This window comes from Ambystoma mexicanum, chromosome 2p (genome assembly GCF_040938575.1).
Source record: "Ambystoma mexicanum isolate Mex_15411 chromosome 2p, UKY_AmexF1_1, whole genome shotgun sequence".
In the NCBI taxonomy this organism is placed as follows: Eukaryota; Metazoa; Chordata; class Amphibia; order Caudata; family Ambystomatidae; genus Ambystoma; species Ambystoma mexicanum.
Window position 1 is genome coordinate 1136072073 of NC_090923.1, and position 17787 is coordinate 1136089859.

Sequence of the window (17787 nt, forward strand, 5' to 3'; positions counted from 1 at the left end):
GGACCGTCTGAGTTGATTGACGAGTCCGAGAAGCAACGGCAACGGGGGAAACGCATAGAGGAACAGGCCGTCCCAGGGGAAGGAGAATGCATCCCCATGCTCCCTGGGTGGGGAAACCTGCGGCACTTTGTGTTCGTCGCTGTTGCAAACAGATTGATCTGGGGGATTGCCCCATCGTCGGAATAGCAGTCCCGTCAAAGCTCCCACTCGTGGTACGAGCGCAGTTCCCTGCTGAGAGAGTCGGCCACAGTGTTCTTCAATCCTGCCAAATGAAACGGAACGAGGAACATCTCCTGTGCAACAGCCCATCTCCTAAGGTCCTGCGCTTCTTTGGAGCGCGCCGGGGATCTGGTGCCCCCCCCCCTGCTTCCAGATGTAAAACATCATGGTGGTGTGGTCTGAAAATCCACACCACCTTGCCCTTGAGGGACGAAGGAAAGATTTGAGGGCCCAAAACACAGCCCGTAGCTCCAGAACATTGATGTGAAACCACTTCTCCTTCCGTAGCCACATGCCTCTTGCGTGGAGATGACCGGTGTGTGAACCCCCAGGGATGAGTCTGTCATGACCGTCTCCTGGTGGGATGGGGCGGGTGTCTGGAAATCCGTGCCCGCCGACAGATGCGCGGGGAGACCACACCACTGAATCACCCAACGGAAACTCTCGTCGAGGGTGATCTTGTCCTTGAAGCTTCCCAATATTTGGATCCAATGGGCGTCTAGTTACTCCTGCAGCGGTTGCATCCGAAGCCTGCACAGGCGCACAAGATAAATGCACAACGACATCATGCCGAGGAGGGACTTGATGGACCTCACCCATGCGGTCCTCAGGGTCAACAGCCGTTTTACCTTGCCCAGGATGGCTGCAATTCTCTCCTCCGACGAAGGCACAAGACACAGCACCGTGTTGAGCCGGGACCCCAGAAACAGCGCGTCCTGCGATGGCACCAAGCAGGACTTCTCAAACTTTATTGAGAACCCCAGTTCTGTGAGCAGCCAGACGATCCCCGCTGTGTGTTCGATGGCAGTCTCTCTTGACTTCGCTCGGATGAGCCAATCGTCTAGGTAGGGGTAGACATGAATCCACTGCAGGCGTAAACGCACCGCCACTGGCGCTAGACACTTGGTGAAAACCCTTGGTGCTGACTTCAATCCGAAGGGAAGGTCCTTGAATTGGTAATGCTGCCATTGGGCCACGAAGTGCAGAAACTTGCGGTGTCCTTTGTGATTGGGGATGTGGAAATGGGCATCCTCTAGGTCCAGCGACGACAGGAAATCCCCTTCTTCCAGTTGCCCCAGGGTAGCCACCCGAAACTTCTGAGACCCGATGTACTTGTTGAGGCGGCTAAGGTCTAGTATGGGTCTCCAACCGCCAGTCTTCTTTCTGACGAGGAAGTACCTGGAGTACACGCCGGAGCGCCAGAGCCTTTTTGGGACGAGTTCTATTGCGCCCTTCTTCAACATGGCCCGTACTTCCAGCACAAGTTGTGGGACGTGGTTTTCCTTCCTGGCCACCGGTGGAATGCGCGGGCCCTTCCGTTGCAATTCTAGGGTGTGCCCGTGGGCCTTCCACACGCTGACTAAATTCGCCAGCCGGCCTCCAACCAGGGTTGCGCAGGTGGGGGCCCGATGTCACGACCGGTTCAGTCCTGCTTTACCGTGGGGGTGGCGCCTTGGGGACCTTAGCGACAACGATGACCTCCTCCGGACTTGCTGCGGCCCCTGTAGACTTTCTCGGCCGAAGAGCGGTGCGGTTGACGGTAGGACGACGAGCCACCGCCGTAAACCTTGGAGTATCCCTGGGATTTTCTCCCGGAGGTCCGAAAGGACGGCCGTCACAGCTGGAGCGTGCCCAACACCCTGCCGTCTCGATATCCGCCTTCATGGCCTGAAGCGACTCGTCCACTGCCTTGCCGAATAGGTGGCCCCCTTCGAAAGGAAAGTCCAACACTCTCGCCTGTACATCCTGGCGGAAGCTAGTAGCCTTCAACCAACCCTGCTGACTAAGCCAAACGCTGTTGCCCATCGGCCGCCGGAAGCCTGTGTCGGCGATGTTTGTGGCCACCGTGATGGCATTGTCCGATGCCACCTCTCCTTGCAGGAGATCCAGCGCTTCCCCTCTCTTGTCGTCGGACAGCAAGTCCAGGAGGGGAGCGATCTTAAAACCACAGCTCCTGTCATAATGGGCCACGATGGCCAAGGCATTGGCCGCCTTGATAGTCGTCGCAGGCATCCAGTTTCTTTCCCATGCCGTCTGGGGGGGTGGGGCGGGGGGGATGGACAATGATGCCGAAGATCCGGAGGACGACTTCTTCGCCGCCGAGACTACCGAGTCCGGGGACAGCTGGGATCAGAGACACTTGGGTGCCGTGTCCGGCACCCCGTATTTCTTCTCTTACTGGTCTCTCCTCGCCGGGGCACAGTTCTTCATGCGGGACAGCCCCTCGTCCCAAATGTCGTCCAACAGAGGGACAGACAGTACAGTTTTCCTCTTGGCCTCCCGGCGCTGGTACAGGAATCCTTCCTTCTCAGGGGTTAGTTGAAACATCTGAGGCCCTAGCAATCATGGCATGGAAGGAGCCAATCTAGACGTGTTCCGTCTCGTCCCTCTGAGGAGGGGATGGTGGTGAAGGGTGGCAAGGAGGTGGAGGATGGACTCTCCTTCTCTTGCCGGGGGGTTCCCCAGACAGCCCAGGTGCCGTGGAACCTCCCACCAGCGACAGGAGCATCCTTGTCCGGATCTCTGAACATAAGGTGTGCAGTGCCTGTAGGATGTCCCCCGACACATCCGCTGGCGGTGGTTGCTGAGGCTGCAACGGTGGCAGTGGCATGGCATCCTGCTGCTCCTCTTCGGTATCTTCGCCGCTCTCCACATCTGCTTTGTCGGGGTCCTTCTCATAGGACCTGGCTTCGACAAACTTTGTCCAGCACGGCCTCCAGACCAGCAAGCTCCTCCTCCTCCTCAGAGGACATGTCCGAGCCCTGCAGGACTACAGGCCCCTCCCCCCACTTCTGCTCCACCAGCAGGGATGGTTTAGGGCAGATCTTCACTGGTGTCTTCTTGATGGGCAGAAAAGACGATTACCTCCGCGCAGGCAGGGAAACTCGTCTTGGGGGCCTCCTCCTGCGAACCCGCCTTGGCTAGGGATGCAACCACTCCTTCAAGGGAAGATTTCGCCTGGTGAACGTTGGCCTTCACAATCTTGGGGCCGCTTGAGGCCTTTACGGGTGGGGGGGGGGGGGGGGGAGGGTGGGGGTGGCTTTCTCCGTCGTAATCTACTGGGACTTCTCCAGAAGTTTCCCTGGGTGGTCAGACTTCCTGTTCATGGCCGACCTGGAGCATTTCCTCGTGGTTGAAGGGGCCAGGGATGCCATTACCGACCTGGCCGCTGAGAAGACTGTCCCAACGACCCTGCCCGTGCACGCGGGCTCGCAGTGCTTTGCCTTATGTTGGGCACCGTCGCCAGAGCACCCCTCAAAGGTCTTAGAAGACCGCTCCGATTACCTCTTGCTGGGTGAGGCTCGGGGCTCACCCGTAGCTGGGATTTTCGTCTGACGCCTCTGGGAGAGCCGCTCGCGATGGTCCTTCATGGTGCGGGGCACCATATCCTTGCAGAAAGCACAGGTCTCATCCATGTGCGTTTGGTCGGAATGTAAACAGTAAAGGCACACTGAGTGCCCATCGTCCAGGAAAAGGTTCCGTAATCCATATCCAGGGCAGATCCTGAACAGAGGCGTCGAGTCTCCTTTGTTTTCAGCCATGTCTACGTAGGGTAGGCCTCAAAGAATCTTCTGGAATCCTCCAAGCAGGGAAATCGACCAACAATCCCCTTTGAGGGGTGTAGAAAGCTCCGAAAAATGGGCCCCTGTTAGTCAGATGATGATCGATGGACCTTGAGGCTCGATTGACTGGAAAAAATTGAGTCAACTCTTAGAAAAAAAAAGAAATAAATCGCAAAACGTAGTAAAAGCTTGAGAGCTATAGCACGAGGACTCCCCAACACTTGAATGTGCGGTAAAAATCTGAAGATGGCTGCCAGAGGAGGGGCTTAGGTAGAGGGCAGTCATTGGGTGGGGCAGTATGACCCAGAGACCAGTGATTGGTTGTTAGGAGAAAGACAGTTCAGACCTGTAACTGATTTTTTTCTTTACCGAGGATTCCCAGCTTGACGACGGGGAATGTTCACGAGCATGTGAATCCATGCCAGACCCCATGCTGGAGAAGTAACTTGTTCCTTCTCCAGGGGTCTGGCATTGATTCACATGCTCATGAACAAAAAATACATAGCAGTACACCTATGTGAACAGGTTGCGCAGCACTGCTTGGCTGACTCTCGACTACTCCCTGGAATCCCCCGTCTACGCAGTAGAACGTCATTGCAGCCCTGCAGATGTCAAGCACGGACACACCAGACAGGAACGCCATAGTTGCAGCGATCGCTCTGGTCGAGTGGGCTCCGACGGCCAGGCAATGGTCGGTTTGCCCAACTGTGACAATGGGTGATGCAGTTGGAGAGCCACCTGGAAAGGGAAGCCTTGGAGAGGTCCTTCCCACGGTTCACAGTCCAAAGTTCACAAAAAAAATTGCGACATCTTCCTGAAACTCTTTGTGCGGTCCACATAGAACTTCAGCGCTCTAACCACATCCAGCGAGGGCAAAGTCCTTTCAGCCGGCGACGAAGGTGTCGGAAAAAATATAGGTAACACCAAGAGCTTGTTTAGATTAAAGTCCGACGGCACCTTGGGCATGAAGGAGGGGTGTGTCCTCAGTACCACCCTTGTGTCGTGAAACGTCAAGTAAAGTGGCTTACAGGACAGGGCCTGAATCTCACCAAACCGTCGTGCAGAGGTGATGGCCACGAGGAACGCGGTCTTCCACGACAAAAACCTCAGCAGCGCTGTATGCATAGGTTAGAATGGAGCACCCATAAGCCTAGTCAGCACCACATTAAACTCCCACGCCAGGGCTGGAGCCTTCACTGGCGGGAACGAACGGAACAGTCCTTTGACGAACTGAAGTGCTTCCCTTGTACGTCGAACTGCAGGAACTTGCAATGTTTTATGTGAATGGGGGCATGGAAGTTTGCGTCCTCCAGATCCAACGACAAAGTCTTCCCTCCTCCTGTTGGCCAAGCACATGCTGCAATGTGACCATCCTGAATTTCTGGGAATGGGCCTCCAGCCCGCGCTCTTCTTTCTTACCAGAAAGTATCTTGAGTAGCCCCGAGCCCTGGAGTCCCTTTGGAACCAGCTCCATCGCCCCTTTTCTTAAAATGGCCTGAACTTCCAGCATTAGCTGAGGGATGTGTTCCTGCCAGGCCACCACTAGTATTTGCAGACACTTTGCTGAAACTCCCAAGTGTGAAGGCGGGCGAGAGCGTCCAGAACCCATCGATCATTGGAGATGTTTTCCCACACGCCGACGAAGTTCGTCAGCTGGCATCCCACCGCAGTACAGGGCCCGACGTCTTGGCCGGTTCAGTCCTGCTTGGAGGCTGGTGTGCCGCCCTGGGATCCTTGACGGCGGCTGCCACTTCCGAAGGACTTGAAACGACCCCTGTAGGTTTCCTGAGTCGTGGAATGGGAGGGTTGGCGGTAAGAGGACGATCCACCGCCAAAACTCTAAGACCTCCCCGACTTCCCTCCTGAGGGACTAATGGAAGGATGGTGCTGATGCTGCATGCCCAGGGCATGGGGCGTTTCGGCTTTGATGGCTTGAAGTGATTTGCCGACTGCCTTGCCGAAAAGATGGTCTCAGCTGAACGGCATGTCCAGGACCCTTATCCTGAAGTTGGTGGCCTTCAGCCAGCCATGACGACGGAGGCAAACCCTGTTTGTGATCTGGTGGAACCCTGTGTCTGCAATGTCCAGGGACACTGATGGCTTGGTCCAACATCACCTCGCCTTCCTGAAGTATCTCCATCGCCTCCACCCGTTTGTCCTCGGGGAGGAAATCCAGGATCGGAGCCCTTGTTCCTGGCCAGGATAACTAAGGCGTTGGCCGCCTTGACCGTCGCCGAGTAGATTACCTTTCTACCCCCAGCCTCTAACTTCTTCCCCTCGCCATCCGACGATAACGGAGGACGACAAACGGTTGGACGACGTCTTCCACGCAGGAGCTAAAACCACCAAGTCTGGTGACGGCTGTGACTGCAAACACTTGGGTGAAGACTCCAGAACCCTGTATTTCTTTTCAAGCCAATCCCTTTTCACAGAGGCAGGGTTCTTCAGCAGCACCAGCCCCTCACCCATGAAGTCATCCAGAAGGGGCACTGCCGGAATTGTCTTCCTTTTCGCCTCCCAGCGTTGATACAGGAATGCCTCCTTCGTCTCCTCTAGGATGAGCTGCAAAAGTTCCAATGCGGAGGCAATCATTGAGTGGAAAGAACCCACTTTGTCCAGGGGAAAAGCCCTTGGCGGCCGAGAGATGTCCCTAGGGGGCGATGGGGGGATAGAGGCGGCTGCAGCAGAGGGTGCCTTTCCTTTTCTTTGGCGCTGGTGTCAAAGGGGTAGTTGCTGGTGCCGTTGACATCCTCTTCTGAATATCTGACAGTGCGTGGCGGGTCGAGAGAATATCATGCGACATATCTCTGGCAGGTGCGCGGGGAGTAGGGTAGCTGGGCCCAGTGCCTAGGTCGTCTTCCCTGCCGCCTCTGGCAGGTACCTCCTCAACGTTCCCGTCGTCCCAAGCATCTTCCGGGATGGTGTGGACGGAACCCTTCTCTGCTACATCGGAAGAAATATCCATGGCTTGGAGTTCTTCCATTGTTTGGGACCTCGAGGGTCGGCCTCAGACTAAGGAACGGCATCCTCTTCTCCAAGGTACTTTCCGCTGGTTTGGCCGAAGCCTCACAAACACCATGGCCGCCGCAGGGGCACCCTGGACCGGATCAGCCCCTTTCGCCTTGGAAAGGGCAGCCGCCACCAGCTCGATCGATTGCAGACGATTTAGCCTGTACCACCAAAGCCTTCACCGGCAGGGCGCCCACCTTTTCCTGTTGCTTGGCCTTCTTCGGTTTGTCCCATAGCTTCCCCTAGATTTTCTCTTCGACAAAGAGCTGGAGCGATGGCTGGAGATCGAGTCTGCTGCAGATGAGCGCGCCCTGGCCGCCGCGGGACCCGCTTGCTAGCAACCCTGATGTTAGGGAGAAGAAATGTGCCAATTCCCTTCACCTTAGAGAGCCCCAGCAGCTGGATTTTGAGGACTTAATTTTTTTTACCTGGAAAGAGTGAGCCCCCCCCCCCCCCTCATGTATTTGTATGTGCGTTTTAAATTTGTGTCCTCTGATTAGGGAGTTTCAGATAACTCCATAGGCAGCATCTTTTCATGTGTGTTACACAGCACCCTCAGTGCAGTGACACAGGGATGTCTTTTAGACTTCCCAAATGTTTAAATACCTTCTCTGGGATCAACTACTGTTTCCCAGAGAATGTAAAGTGAAATTGACTTTACTAGTCTTTTTCAAATTCATAGACTCAGCACACACCATCTTACAATGGAGTGCTAGAGGAGTTATAGTATCCCCTGTGTCTAAACACTCATGTAGCAGTCGAATGCTACCCTTTCCTATTTAAAAGGCTGGTGGCAGTGGTTTTACAACAAACTACCATTATTTTTCCAGACTGTGAACACTGGTAGCTAAAAATCACGGGAGCCATGTTTTTCAAGATGGCGCCTTAAGCCCCTTTGTTTAAAAGGGTCCCAGGCTTTTTTCGCCGTTTCTTTTTGGAAAGGTCCTTCTATTGTTTGTCTTTACGCACCAAACCAGGTTTGGTCCCTTTGTTTGAGTGCCTTTGGCGGGCTTCAGGACTGAGTGTCTGGGTGGGCAGGAAGTGAGGGAGGTGCCCGAAACTCCCTGTGCTTAGTGTCCTAGGAGACCCAAATGCATTGATTGGCTGGCAGACTGACCGGCAAGGACAGCCAACCTGCTGGGTGAGTGACAGCTAGGCTGGAATGAGAGAAAACTGTTTATAAAAGGCGAGTCTCATGGACTGAAAGGCAGAGTCGACCACTGGAACGAAAGAACCGAAGACGAGCTGGAAGAGGACGGCTGCTGCAACTCCTGGACCGTTGGTTTGCCCGGTGAAGCCATTCTGCAGGTTCCGAATGGCCAAACTCCATTCGACAGAGACGCTGCTTCAAGGATGGCTTCTTCCTTGGAGTAAGACACCTGGACACCATTCTCAAGGCTGGTTAGGATTAACCAGGGAGAGGGACACCAGTTTGTGCTCTTGAATCTACAGCTAGTGGAACTGAAGTGACTCCATTGTGTTTGCTTTCTTCAACAATCCCGTGCAGTGCAGGAGTCCCCCAATGTCCTGTTAGGCAGAAACCTGTGCAGTTCCCTTTGGGAACACTGCAAAAGATTTAGGACTACAGGTGTTAGCAGTAAACCCACTTGGTAGCAGTCTGTACCACCCAGATGTACCTGGTAGCTGTGGCTGAGCAGTCAGACTTCCCTCAAGAAGAGTTAGGCAGTATGCAAAGTATACACAATAGGCACTCAGATATAATAGCACAAGCAAACACTGACCAGAGCTTTGGTATCAAAGTATATAATTATTTAAAAACACACTGAAACACTCCAGCACTCTCATTTGTAAAACACTCTAAACACAGTTACTATTGTGATATATACAACCCTTATTTCCTTATCAGACAAGTCTTAGTTAACACCACTTATTTCCAGACAGAGGTGAGCGCTTAACTATAGATGGCACTCCAATAAGTTCATGAAAAAGGGAGGGAAAAAGACAGAATATGTGAAGATACACCACTCTAAGATTTAGGAACACTTTTAGCAAGGCAGAAGAGCAAAAGTCACTGGTGAGCAAAAGTCCATAGGCTGGGCCCACTCAGAGAGCAGAGCACAAATGCGCCCAAGATCACAGTTACACTAGGCTTTGAAAGTCTTGCAGAGAGTTCGAAAAGAGTTGAGAGGCTCAGAAAAGTTTAGCCAGGGTGTCCCAGGCTAACGCAGGTTCGAAAGCCGGGGGCTAAATCTACCCCGTACAGTCAGTGGCAAGGGAAGCCAGGCGGTACACGGTACGTTAAGTGGGAAGGATCCTCCAGCGGTGGCAGTTCCTGGCAGCAGGTGCAAGTCTCGGCGTCATCCAGGGGAAGAGAAGATCTCGACTTGGAGGAAAGATGAAGGTCGTTGCACTGCCAGGGAAGAAACCAGCCGCAGAGTTTTCCGGTTAAGGGTATTACCCTTTCTTTCGCGGTCGTGGTAAAAAATGTGGTATTCCGGTTGCCGGGGTGCTTGGCACAGGCAAGGCGGCCACGAGATGCATCGGGAAGGCGAAAAGACGGTGAAACTGGTTATCCCCACCAGTCGAAGGAAGAAGACTCTCCGGCGGGAGATCTCCTCTGTCGTTGGGAAAAGTGGTGAGACGGTCCAGCAGGGCTCCACCGGTGGTATCGTCGTGGCAGGTCGGCTCAGCATCTCCCTCGTCGGATTCTTAGGTCCTATGGCGACTTCTGAAGTTCCAGACCCCAAAGCCCTGCTTTTATGCAGAAAACCCCCATTCACTCAGCCTAGCTGTCACTCAAACATGCTAAGTGGTGAGCCGGCCGGCTCACCACTTGGGCCAATCAGGACGGAGTGCGACTTGAGTTGCCTAGGCAACTCAGTCCAGGGTGCCTAAATCCCCCTCCACCCATCCTAAGTACCCCAGACAGAGTGGCACCACTTTGGAGGGCTTCTGTGGAGAAGTTTTGGCAAAAAATACCAACCGGAGAATTAATAATAATTAAATAAACCGGCGGTATGTTCGAGGCTATCGTAATTAAATAAAGATAGTAGCCTCGAACAATGGGAAAATCCCATAGAGAAATATCCGCGGTTGAATATAAAAAGTAGTATCCACTGCCACCAGCCAAAACTCGATCAGGGGGGATGGAGACGTGCCCCCTCGACTAACAGACCCCGGGGCAATCTAATTGCCCCGGCCAGTACGTCCACATTATGATGGTTTGTACTGGTTCTGTTCAGAATTCAAGACTAGTAAAGTCAATGGTGACTTTACATGCCCTGGGAGACAATAGTCCGTCCCAGGGTATGGAGTCTATACTGGGGGGTCACTATGACACCCCTGTGTTACTGCACTGAGGGTGCTGTGTAACACATCACAAAAACACATGAAGCCCTATGGAGTAAAAGACCCCATAGCCCATTAAACACATCTAGAGTCAAAGGAATACACTCAAATCATGTCCAAGAGTGAGGGTAAAAGAGTCTCACTCTTGGCAGGAGAAAAAAATAAACCCCAACAATCCAGCAAAGCTGCTGGGGGACTCACTAGGTTAGGAAATTCAGCCTAAACAGAATTATCCCCAACATGTCCTCCCTCTTGTCCCCACGACGGAGGCTCAGAACAGTGAGATCTGCAGGAACTGCCAGGAGCAAACAACTTCAGCTCCATTTGTTTCTTGATACTAAGGTACTGTGCCAACCCGATTGAGAGAACGCCACTCTCGCTGTGAAAGTTTGTGAAACTTTCCCAACTTGCAGGCCTAATCAGCTTGTGACCGAACATATGATTCTTTTTCGCCTAAACTACTTCTGAGAACTTTTGCAAAGTTTTTACAGTTTGATACCAGAACTGCTCTTTCCTATCCAGAACACTAGCCCAATGACTTTGGCCTAGGCCTATAGACTTGAATTTAACTCTTCTGGTGAACTGAAACTATTTGCACTGTCTAACAAGTATATGTGATCTATTCCACTTACCTTATGCCTTTTTGCTCACTTCTAAGTAACTGCCATTTGGCTCCTATTTCAAGGGAGCTCAAACTCTCTCAAAATCTTTGTATTGGAGTGCATTGGTATATAATCTTAAATTGCCTCCTTCTGTGAAATGATTGTGTAATAAATTAAGTGTTTTACCAAGAAACCTTGAGTATAAGTGTCTATTTGAAACACTGATTAAAAGTCCTCTGTGTAATGACTTGTACTGTTCACATTCACTCTTGAGGTAAGCCTGGCTGCTCAGCTCGCTACCAAAAACTGTGTGCTACAGACTTATACCAAATGTTGGTTTGGCTTAGACCTGTAGTCCTAATTGTGTGTGGTGGTCCCAGAGGGTACTGCATGCAATTCTGCCCAACAAACCTTAAGGGGAACCCAACGGATTTCCCATAGATACTGCACTGAAGGTGCTGTGCGTCAATATACAAAACGTAGATGCCTATGGAGTTTGTCAGACTTAAAAAACAGCGAAAACACAATCCAAGTCAGGTAAAACATGAGAGGGAGAAAAAGGTCCCACTCACTCAGGAGTTAAAATTAAAAAGTTCTCAGTCCAGCAACAAGAGCTGCTGGTCTCTAAGGTGGGAGGATTTTAGCACAGAAATGAAAATTCTGCCTAACAATGGGCTGCTTTCCCCTTCCTCTGTCTGCAGTACAACATGCACCTCCTAACATTGCCAAGTCCGAGGTCTCCCTTGCACCGCTGTGCTCACGAACTGCCACATAATGCTTAACCTGTATCTACTTAACCACCTACCAACCACTACTCATGCGCAACCCTTATTAATATCCATTGCGTCAGGTTCTCGCACTGCGTTAGCATAAGTATCCAGCCCACTCTTGCCTCATATTAGCAACATGTTTTTTTACCTGTTTTGCTGTAGCATGATTGAAAGTGCCAATTTCTGCACTTTATTAGCAAATCCAAATCCAGCCTATGCCTGTTTTGCTGTAGCCTGATAAGTACCGAGACATTGCCACATTAATTGCAACTCCTCACCTGCCACCACACCTCAAGATACTTGAGAACCAACTAGTCACGACATGCAGTCGATGTCCTCAACCAGCCTCTACCTCACCCACATAGTCATTTTAGGATCTCTATCCTTCACTGCAAGCAGCTACCCTGCCAGCATCCCTAAGACACACCACGACCGCCAACTCACTCGTCCATCCACCATGCTCCACTGCTCGGACCCTCCATTGAATCCCTACCTAAACGACCGAGCCTTGTGGCTCAAGCACTTTGCAACCAAACCTACACCAAACCTCCCATGTACACTACAACATAGGAATAGCAGACTTGGATCTAGACTGCCCAGACCACCCTGTATTCAGCACAATAACTCCGCTCCTACACAACCCAACCTACCCGCAGCACCCAGGCCCCGTCCACCCCACCTACCTCAGCGCTAAAGGGAGCCCTTATTAATGCAAGATCCCTCATGGCCCATGCCCTTGATATCGCAGACCTCATCACTGCCCATAACCTTGACTTCTTAGCCATTACCGAAACCTGGCTACATGATGCCTCTGGCCCACTCCTCGCCTTATCCCTACCCAAGGGCTATACCATTATTAGAAATCACCGTCACTCTAACCTGTCTAAAGGAGGAGTCGCCGCTTTCATACATAGGGACAAGATCACTATGAGAGCTGCAGACAACACACAATTCAGCTCTGCAGAATCACTATCAGTGAAACTTTCCCTCTCTCCCACCAACACAGCAACACTACGTCTTGTATACAGACCTCCAGGTCCACTGGGCTTGTTTATTGATGTTGCCGCCTCCACCATGTCGGCTAATACCAAGCCTAACTCCCAGATACTGCTATTAGGCGATTTCAACCTCGGCCTTTCCGATCCCAAGGACCACATGGCCTCTGAAGTTGACACTACCCTTTCCAACCTAGGCTTCCAGCAGCGCATTTGTGATGCTACACATAACGGCAGAACGCTCGACGGGTTAGCTGACCTAAATTGTAATACCAATGTCATCTCCAACGCTGCTTGCGCTTGGTCTGACCATCATGTTATTACCTTCCTCCTGCCAGCCACCAACCCCCAGCCCACACCTACCATAGCCCCCGCTATACCCACCAGAAATTAAAAGGATATCACCAGGGAGAAACTGCTTCCTCTCATCCTCCCTTGCTTGAACACTTTCGCTTCGCAGCATAAGGACAAGGACCCCACTGTTTTAGTAGACGCCTTCAACAGCCTGATGATCAAAGCCATTGAGACCATAGCCCCTCTAAAAATTCGCAAAGCCAAACAGTCCCACCTAAACTCCTGGTTCACTCCGCAGCTTAACGCTCTACGCAAAGAAAAGCGCAAGGCCGAAGCCCTCTGGAAAAGTCATCCCAGCTCAGCTAATAAAGCCTCCTTACTGATCACCTCTCTCAACTATAAGGAAGCCATCCTTCAAGAATAGAATTCACGCATATCCCAAGCAGAATCCAACACAAGAGAATTATTTAAAATTCTCAAAGAATTAGAATCCCCCTCACCTGCCCCTGACGTGTGCACCAAAGACAGCACTTGGTGCAATAATATACAAAACGCACTTCTCAACAAAATAACCACTTTGCAATCCAAAATCAACGCCAAACAAAACTCCCTCCACACTCCTATTTCTAGCAATACCCTGCCACCTAAAATAACCACCCCAGACTCCCCAGTGCCATTCAGCTCCACTCACCGCCCTGGAGGTTGAAAAAATCATCTGCAACTTAAAACCATCCAATTGCCAAGGGGACGCATGTCCAGCCCAGATCATTACGGAATCGGCTCATGACCTCGCACCTTTTATTACCACGTTCATCAATGCCTCCTTTCAATCGGGAGTTTTCCCTAACAACTTGAAGGATGCATGGGTCGTCCTAAACGTCCTAAAAAACCTACCTTAGATCCGGAGGTCCCAACCAACTACAGGCCCATCACGACGGTCCCTTTTCTGCTAAAAATCTCAGATAGAGCAGCGTATCTTCAGATACAGAACTACCGGGAAACAAACAATCTACTAGGCACGAGACAATCCGGCTTCAGACCTAAGCACGGTACGGAGACAGCCCTCCTAGATCTCAAAACCCAAATTGAGGACTTTAAAGGCAAACTAGCCTTGCTATTACTCTTAGACTTATCTGGAGCCTTCGATTTGGTCAACCACCAAATCCTCACCACATGAAAACGGCCGCCCACTTCGCCGACAAGGCCACTAACTGGATTCAATCCTTCCTGGATAACAGACATATCCTCCCCTACCGCCTCTGCCGACCCTGCGCCAGTCCCTTGCGGGGTCCCCCAAGGATTGTGCGTATCCCCTACCCTCTACAATGTTTTCACTAAACCCCTGTTTGACGTGCTTGACTATCTGGGTGTCACTTACATTAACTATGCCGATGACACCCAGATACTCATCCCCACCACGGGCGATTACACGGTAGACTCGAAATCCTTAAATGACATACTTCGTCATCCAAACCTGGATGGCTCAACATGAGCTTTGTCTCAATGCCGACAAGACAGAGCTCCTCATCCTAGGCACACAGCAAAGACTTCACAAGCTGAACCCATTGTTCAGCTCCTTTAATATCGACGGAAACTCCATAAAAGTTTCCAAAGACACCAAAACGCTCGGAATCTACCTCGATTCCACTCTCTCCCTCCACAGACAAACGAATGCAGTTGCGGCCGCCGCTGCTTACACCTGCAAGCTGATCACAGCATGCCGCCCTTTGCTTTCCAATCATAACTGTACTATCCTTGCCAGGACTTTGGTCATGTCCAAACTGGACTACTGTAATGCACTGTACCAAGGCACTAATCAAGGCAACTTAGACAAACTCCAGGTCATACAAAACAACGCCATCAGAGCAGCCCTTAATATCCCGAGATCAGCCCACATCTCGGAAACCAGGAAGAACCTTCACTGGCTGTCAGTCACCCAAAAGATCTCTCTAAAATCGCTTGCCCTGACCTACAAATGCATGAATAACCTGGCCCCCATCTACCTCTCCTCACGGTTCACGCAGTATACCCCCATCTCGATCTCTAAGATCTACCCTCAACCAGAGCCTAATGATCCCTAGATACAAGCTCCAAACAGCTGGTGGATCCAGCTTCCCAGTTTTAGCAGCCAAATTGTGGAACTCTGTCCCCCCCTACCATCAGAAACCTTCCTTCTCTGAATCTTTTCAAACACAAAGCCAAACATTGGCTAGTCACATCTGATGACCAAGCTGCACTCTGAATACTTGATTACATATGCATCTCTGTACAAACTACCAATGTGTTTGATTACTATGTCAATTTAAATGTAACCTGAAATGTCGTAATATTATGTAACCACTGTTGCTAAGATATGCACCCGGTAGCCTCCGGGCCTGGTTTGCGCTATACAAATACAAATATAAAGAAGTAGTGAGGTTCGTTTGTCCCAACCAGGATGAGGCAAGTTTATAGGAAACAGTTTTCTGCAACTTAAGAATTCAAAGTTGCTAATTGCAGGGACATTCAAATACAGGGTTACCTTTCATCTCTAAGAGCACGTGTTCAGGGAGCTCATCACCCTCCTCCTGCCGCCGCAGCTCTTGCCTCTTCTTCAGGTCCTCATCACTCGGCACAACTACTACAGCCTTTCTGGAGAAGCCCTTAAAGGCATGCAGTTTCCTTCGCTGAGCAGAATTATACACAGTGCACTGCAAGAAAATAGAGTGTTAAAACCTACCTACGTGCAAAAACGCATACAGAATGGTAGAAACGGATTGGGCTCAAAAACCTCAATTAGAAAAAGAAAACTGGCTGTCCACCACCGTAAAGTGAAAAAGGGTACTTTTGAAGTTAACTACAATTTTCCAGAACTCATATCTTTTACAATATGCACATGCTGTGACTATTAAATCTCCAGGACGGGAATTATTACATATTACCTTCAGGTTAATTCCATTATTCTTATTCCCTTCTCATACCTCCTCATTTGGAATTGCAGACATGAAAACAGCAATTCTGAATAAGATTGTAGTAGCCATCTGCTTGTTTGATGGGGTTAGGAAAGATTTTCTTTCTACACCTTTCCCTCTATCAATTCCTATGGAACCCTAATCTTTGTGACCCTGTCCTGACTTTTAGGTTGCCAGTAAAGCACTCCGCTTTACTTCCCTTGCCTGCTTTGCTCATTATCATGGGGAACCTGACTAGTCTCAAACCGGTCAGTACTGTGAGACTATTTGTAAATTCTTGTATTTTTAGAATTGTACACATCACATTAAGGCGAAGTGCAGTTAGGCTACTTGGTATACTTCCAACTTTATGTAATGACTTTTCGGTTACCGTAACAATGCAGTTAAGACAAACGGGTGGCGTGTTAGGACAGTTTTCTGAGGTCCAACTAAGGGCTTAGTAAAACCATTCAACTGAGACAGTACAAGACTCCACTTCTAGTATAAGGCTGTACCACCTGAGTTCAGGGTACCGTAGACCGAGCAGCAAGGCTTATCTTAGGAGGGACGGCTGTAGAATCAGTACAAAGAAGGAACAAGTTACTTACCTGTAACTGTTGTTCTCCAGCATGGGTCTGGCATGGATTCACATGCTCATGAATATTCCCCGTCGTCAGGCTGGGAATCCTCGGTAAAGAAAAAACCAGTATCAGTTTCGTTTCTGATCTGTCTTTCGTAGCAATAACCAATCACTGGTCTCTGCGTCATACTGACCACAGCCAATGACTGCCCTCTACCTAAGCACCGCCTCTGGCAGCCATCTTCAGATTTGGAAGCACGTGAAGTGGCAGTATGACCAAGTGAAGAGCCGCAGAGGGGTAGGCGGGAGGGTTCGCATGTGAATCCATGCCAGACCCATGCTGGAGAACAACAGTTACAGGTAAGTAACTTGTTCCTTCTCCAGCATGGGGTCTGGCATGGATTCACATGCTCATGAATAAAGAATACATAGCAGTACACACATGCACAACCACGGGAGGTGGCAAAGGCTCAACATTAAGCATTACATCAAACCCAACATTAAGCACCTTACCTCCTCACCAGGCTCACCTCAGGCGAACAGGTTGCGCAGCACTGCTTGGCCGACTCTGGACTCCTCCCTGGAATCCCGATCGACGCAGTAGAATTTCGTGAAGGTGTGCGTCGACCTCCACGTAGCAGCCCTGCATATGTCCAGCAGGGGCACACCAGAAAGGAACGCCGTGGTGGCTGCGATAGCTCTGGTGGAATGGGCTCTCGGACGGCCAGGCAGCGGTCGGTTTGCCAACCGATGACCGTACATGATACAGCCGGAGAGCCATCTGGAAATGGAAGCCTTCGAGAGAGCCTTCCCCTGATTGACAGGTCCAAAATTCACAAAGAGTTGTGACGTCTTCCGAAAACACTTCGTGCGGTCCACGTAGAACTTCAGCGCTCTAGCCACATCCAGCGAGTGCAAAGTCCTCTCAGCCGGCGACGAAGGCGACGGGAAGAACACAGGCAACACAAAGGGTTCGTTGAGATGGAAGTCCGACGGCACCTTGGGCATGAAGGAGGGGTGCGTCCTGAGCACTACCCTCGTGTCGTGAAAAGTCAAGTACAGGGCCTTGCAGGAAAGGGCCTGGATCTCTCCCACCCGTCGTGCGGAGGTAATGGCCACAAGAAACGCTGTTTTCCACGACAGAAACTTCAACGGGGCCGAGTGCAGAGGCTCGAACGGAGGTCCCATGAGCTTGGTCAGCACCACGTTGAGCTCCCACGCCGGGGCCGGAGCATTCACCGGCGGGAACGATCTGAACAGTCCCTTCATGAACTCTTTCACCAGACGATGAGACCACAAGGACGTCCGGCCCGTGGTTCTGGTGTATCGGGAGATCGCAGCAAGTTGAATCTTGATGGACGCGTGTGCCAGACCAGCTTTGGCCAGCGTCAGCAGGTACGGCAGTACCTGGGGAGCCGTAATCCGTAGAGGGTTAATCTTCTGTGCGTGGCACCAGACAGAGAACCTCTTCCATTTGTGTCCGTAGCATTTAAGAGTCGAGGATGCCCTGGCCTTT

At 51.1% G+C, this 17787-nt stretch overlaps 1 protein-coding gene across 1 annotated transcript in view; it reads right to left on the bottom strand.

Annotated features, from left to right (window-relative positions):
* Positions 1 to 17787, bottom strand: part of HNRNPUL2 (heterogeneous nuclear ribonucleoprotein U like 2) — a 225324-nt gene that overhangs the window by 34510 nt on the left and 173027 nt on the right. The window contains exon 10 of the mRNA XM_069645200.1: positions 15283 to 15451. Coding sequence (XP_069501301.1) covers positions 15283 to 15451 — 169 coding nt within the window. The remainder of the gene's footprint in view (positions 1 to 15282; positions 15452 to 17787) is intronic.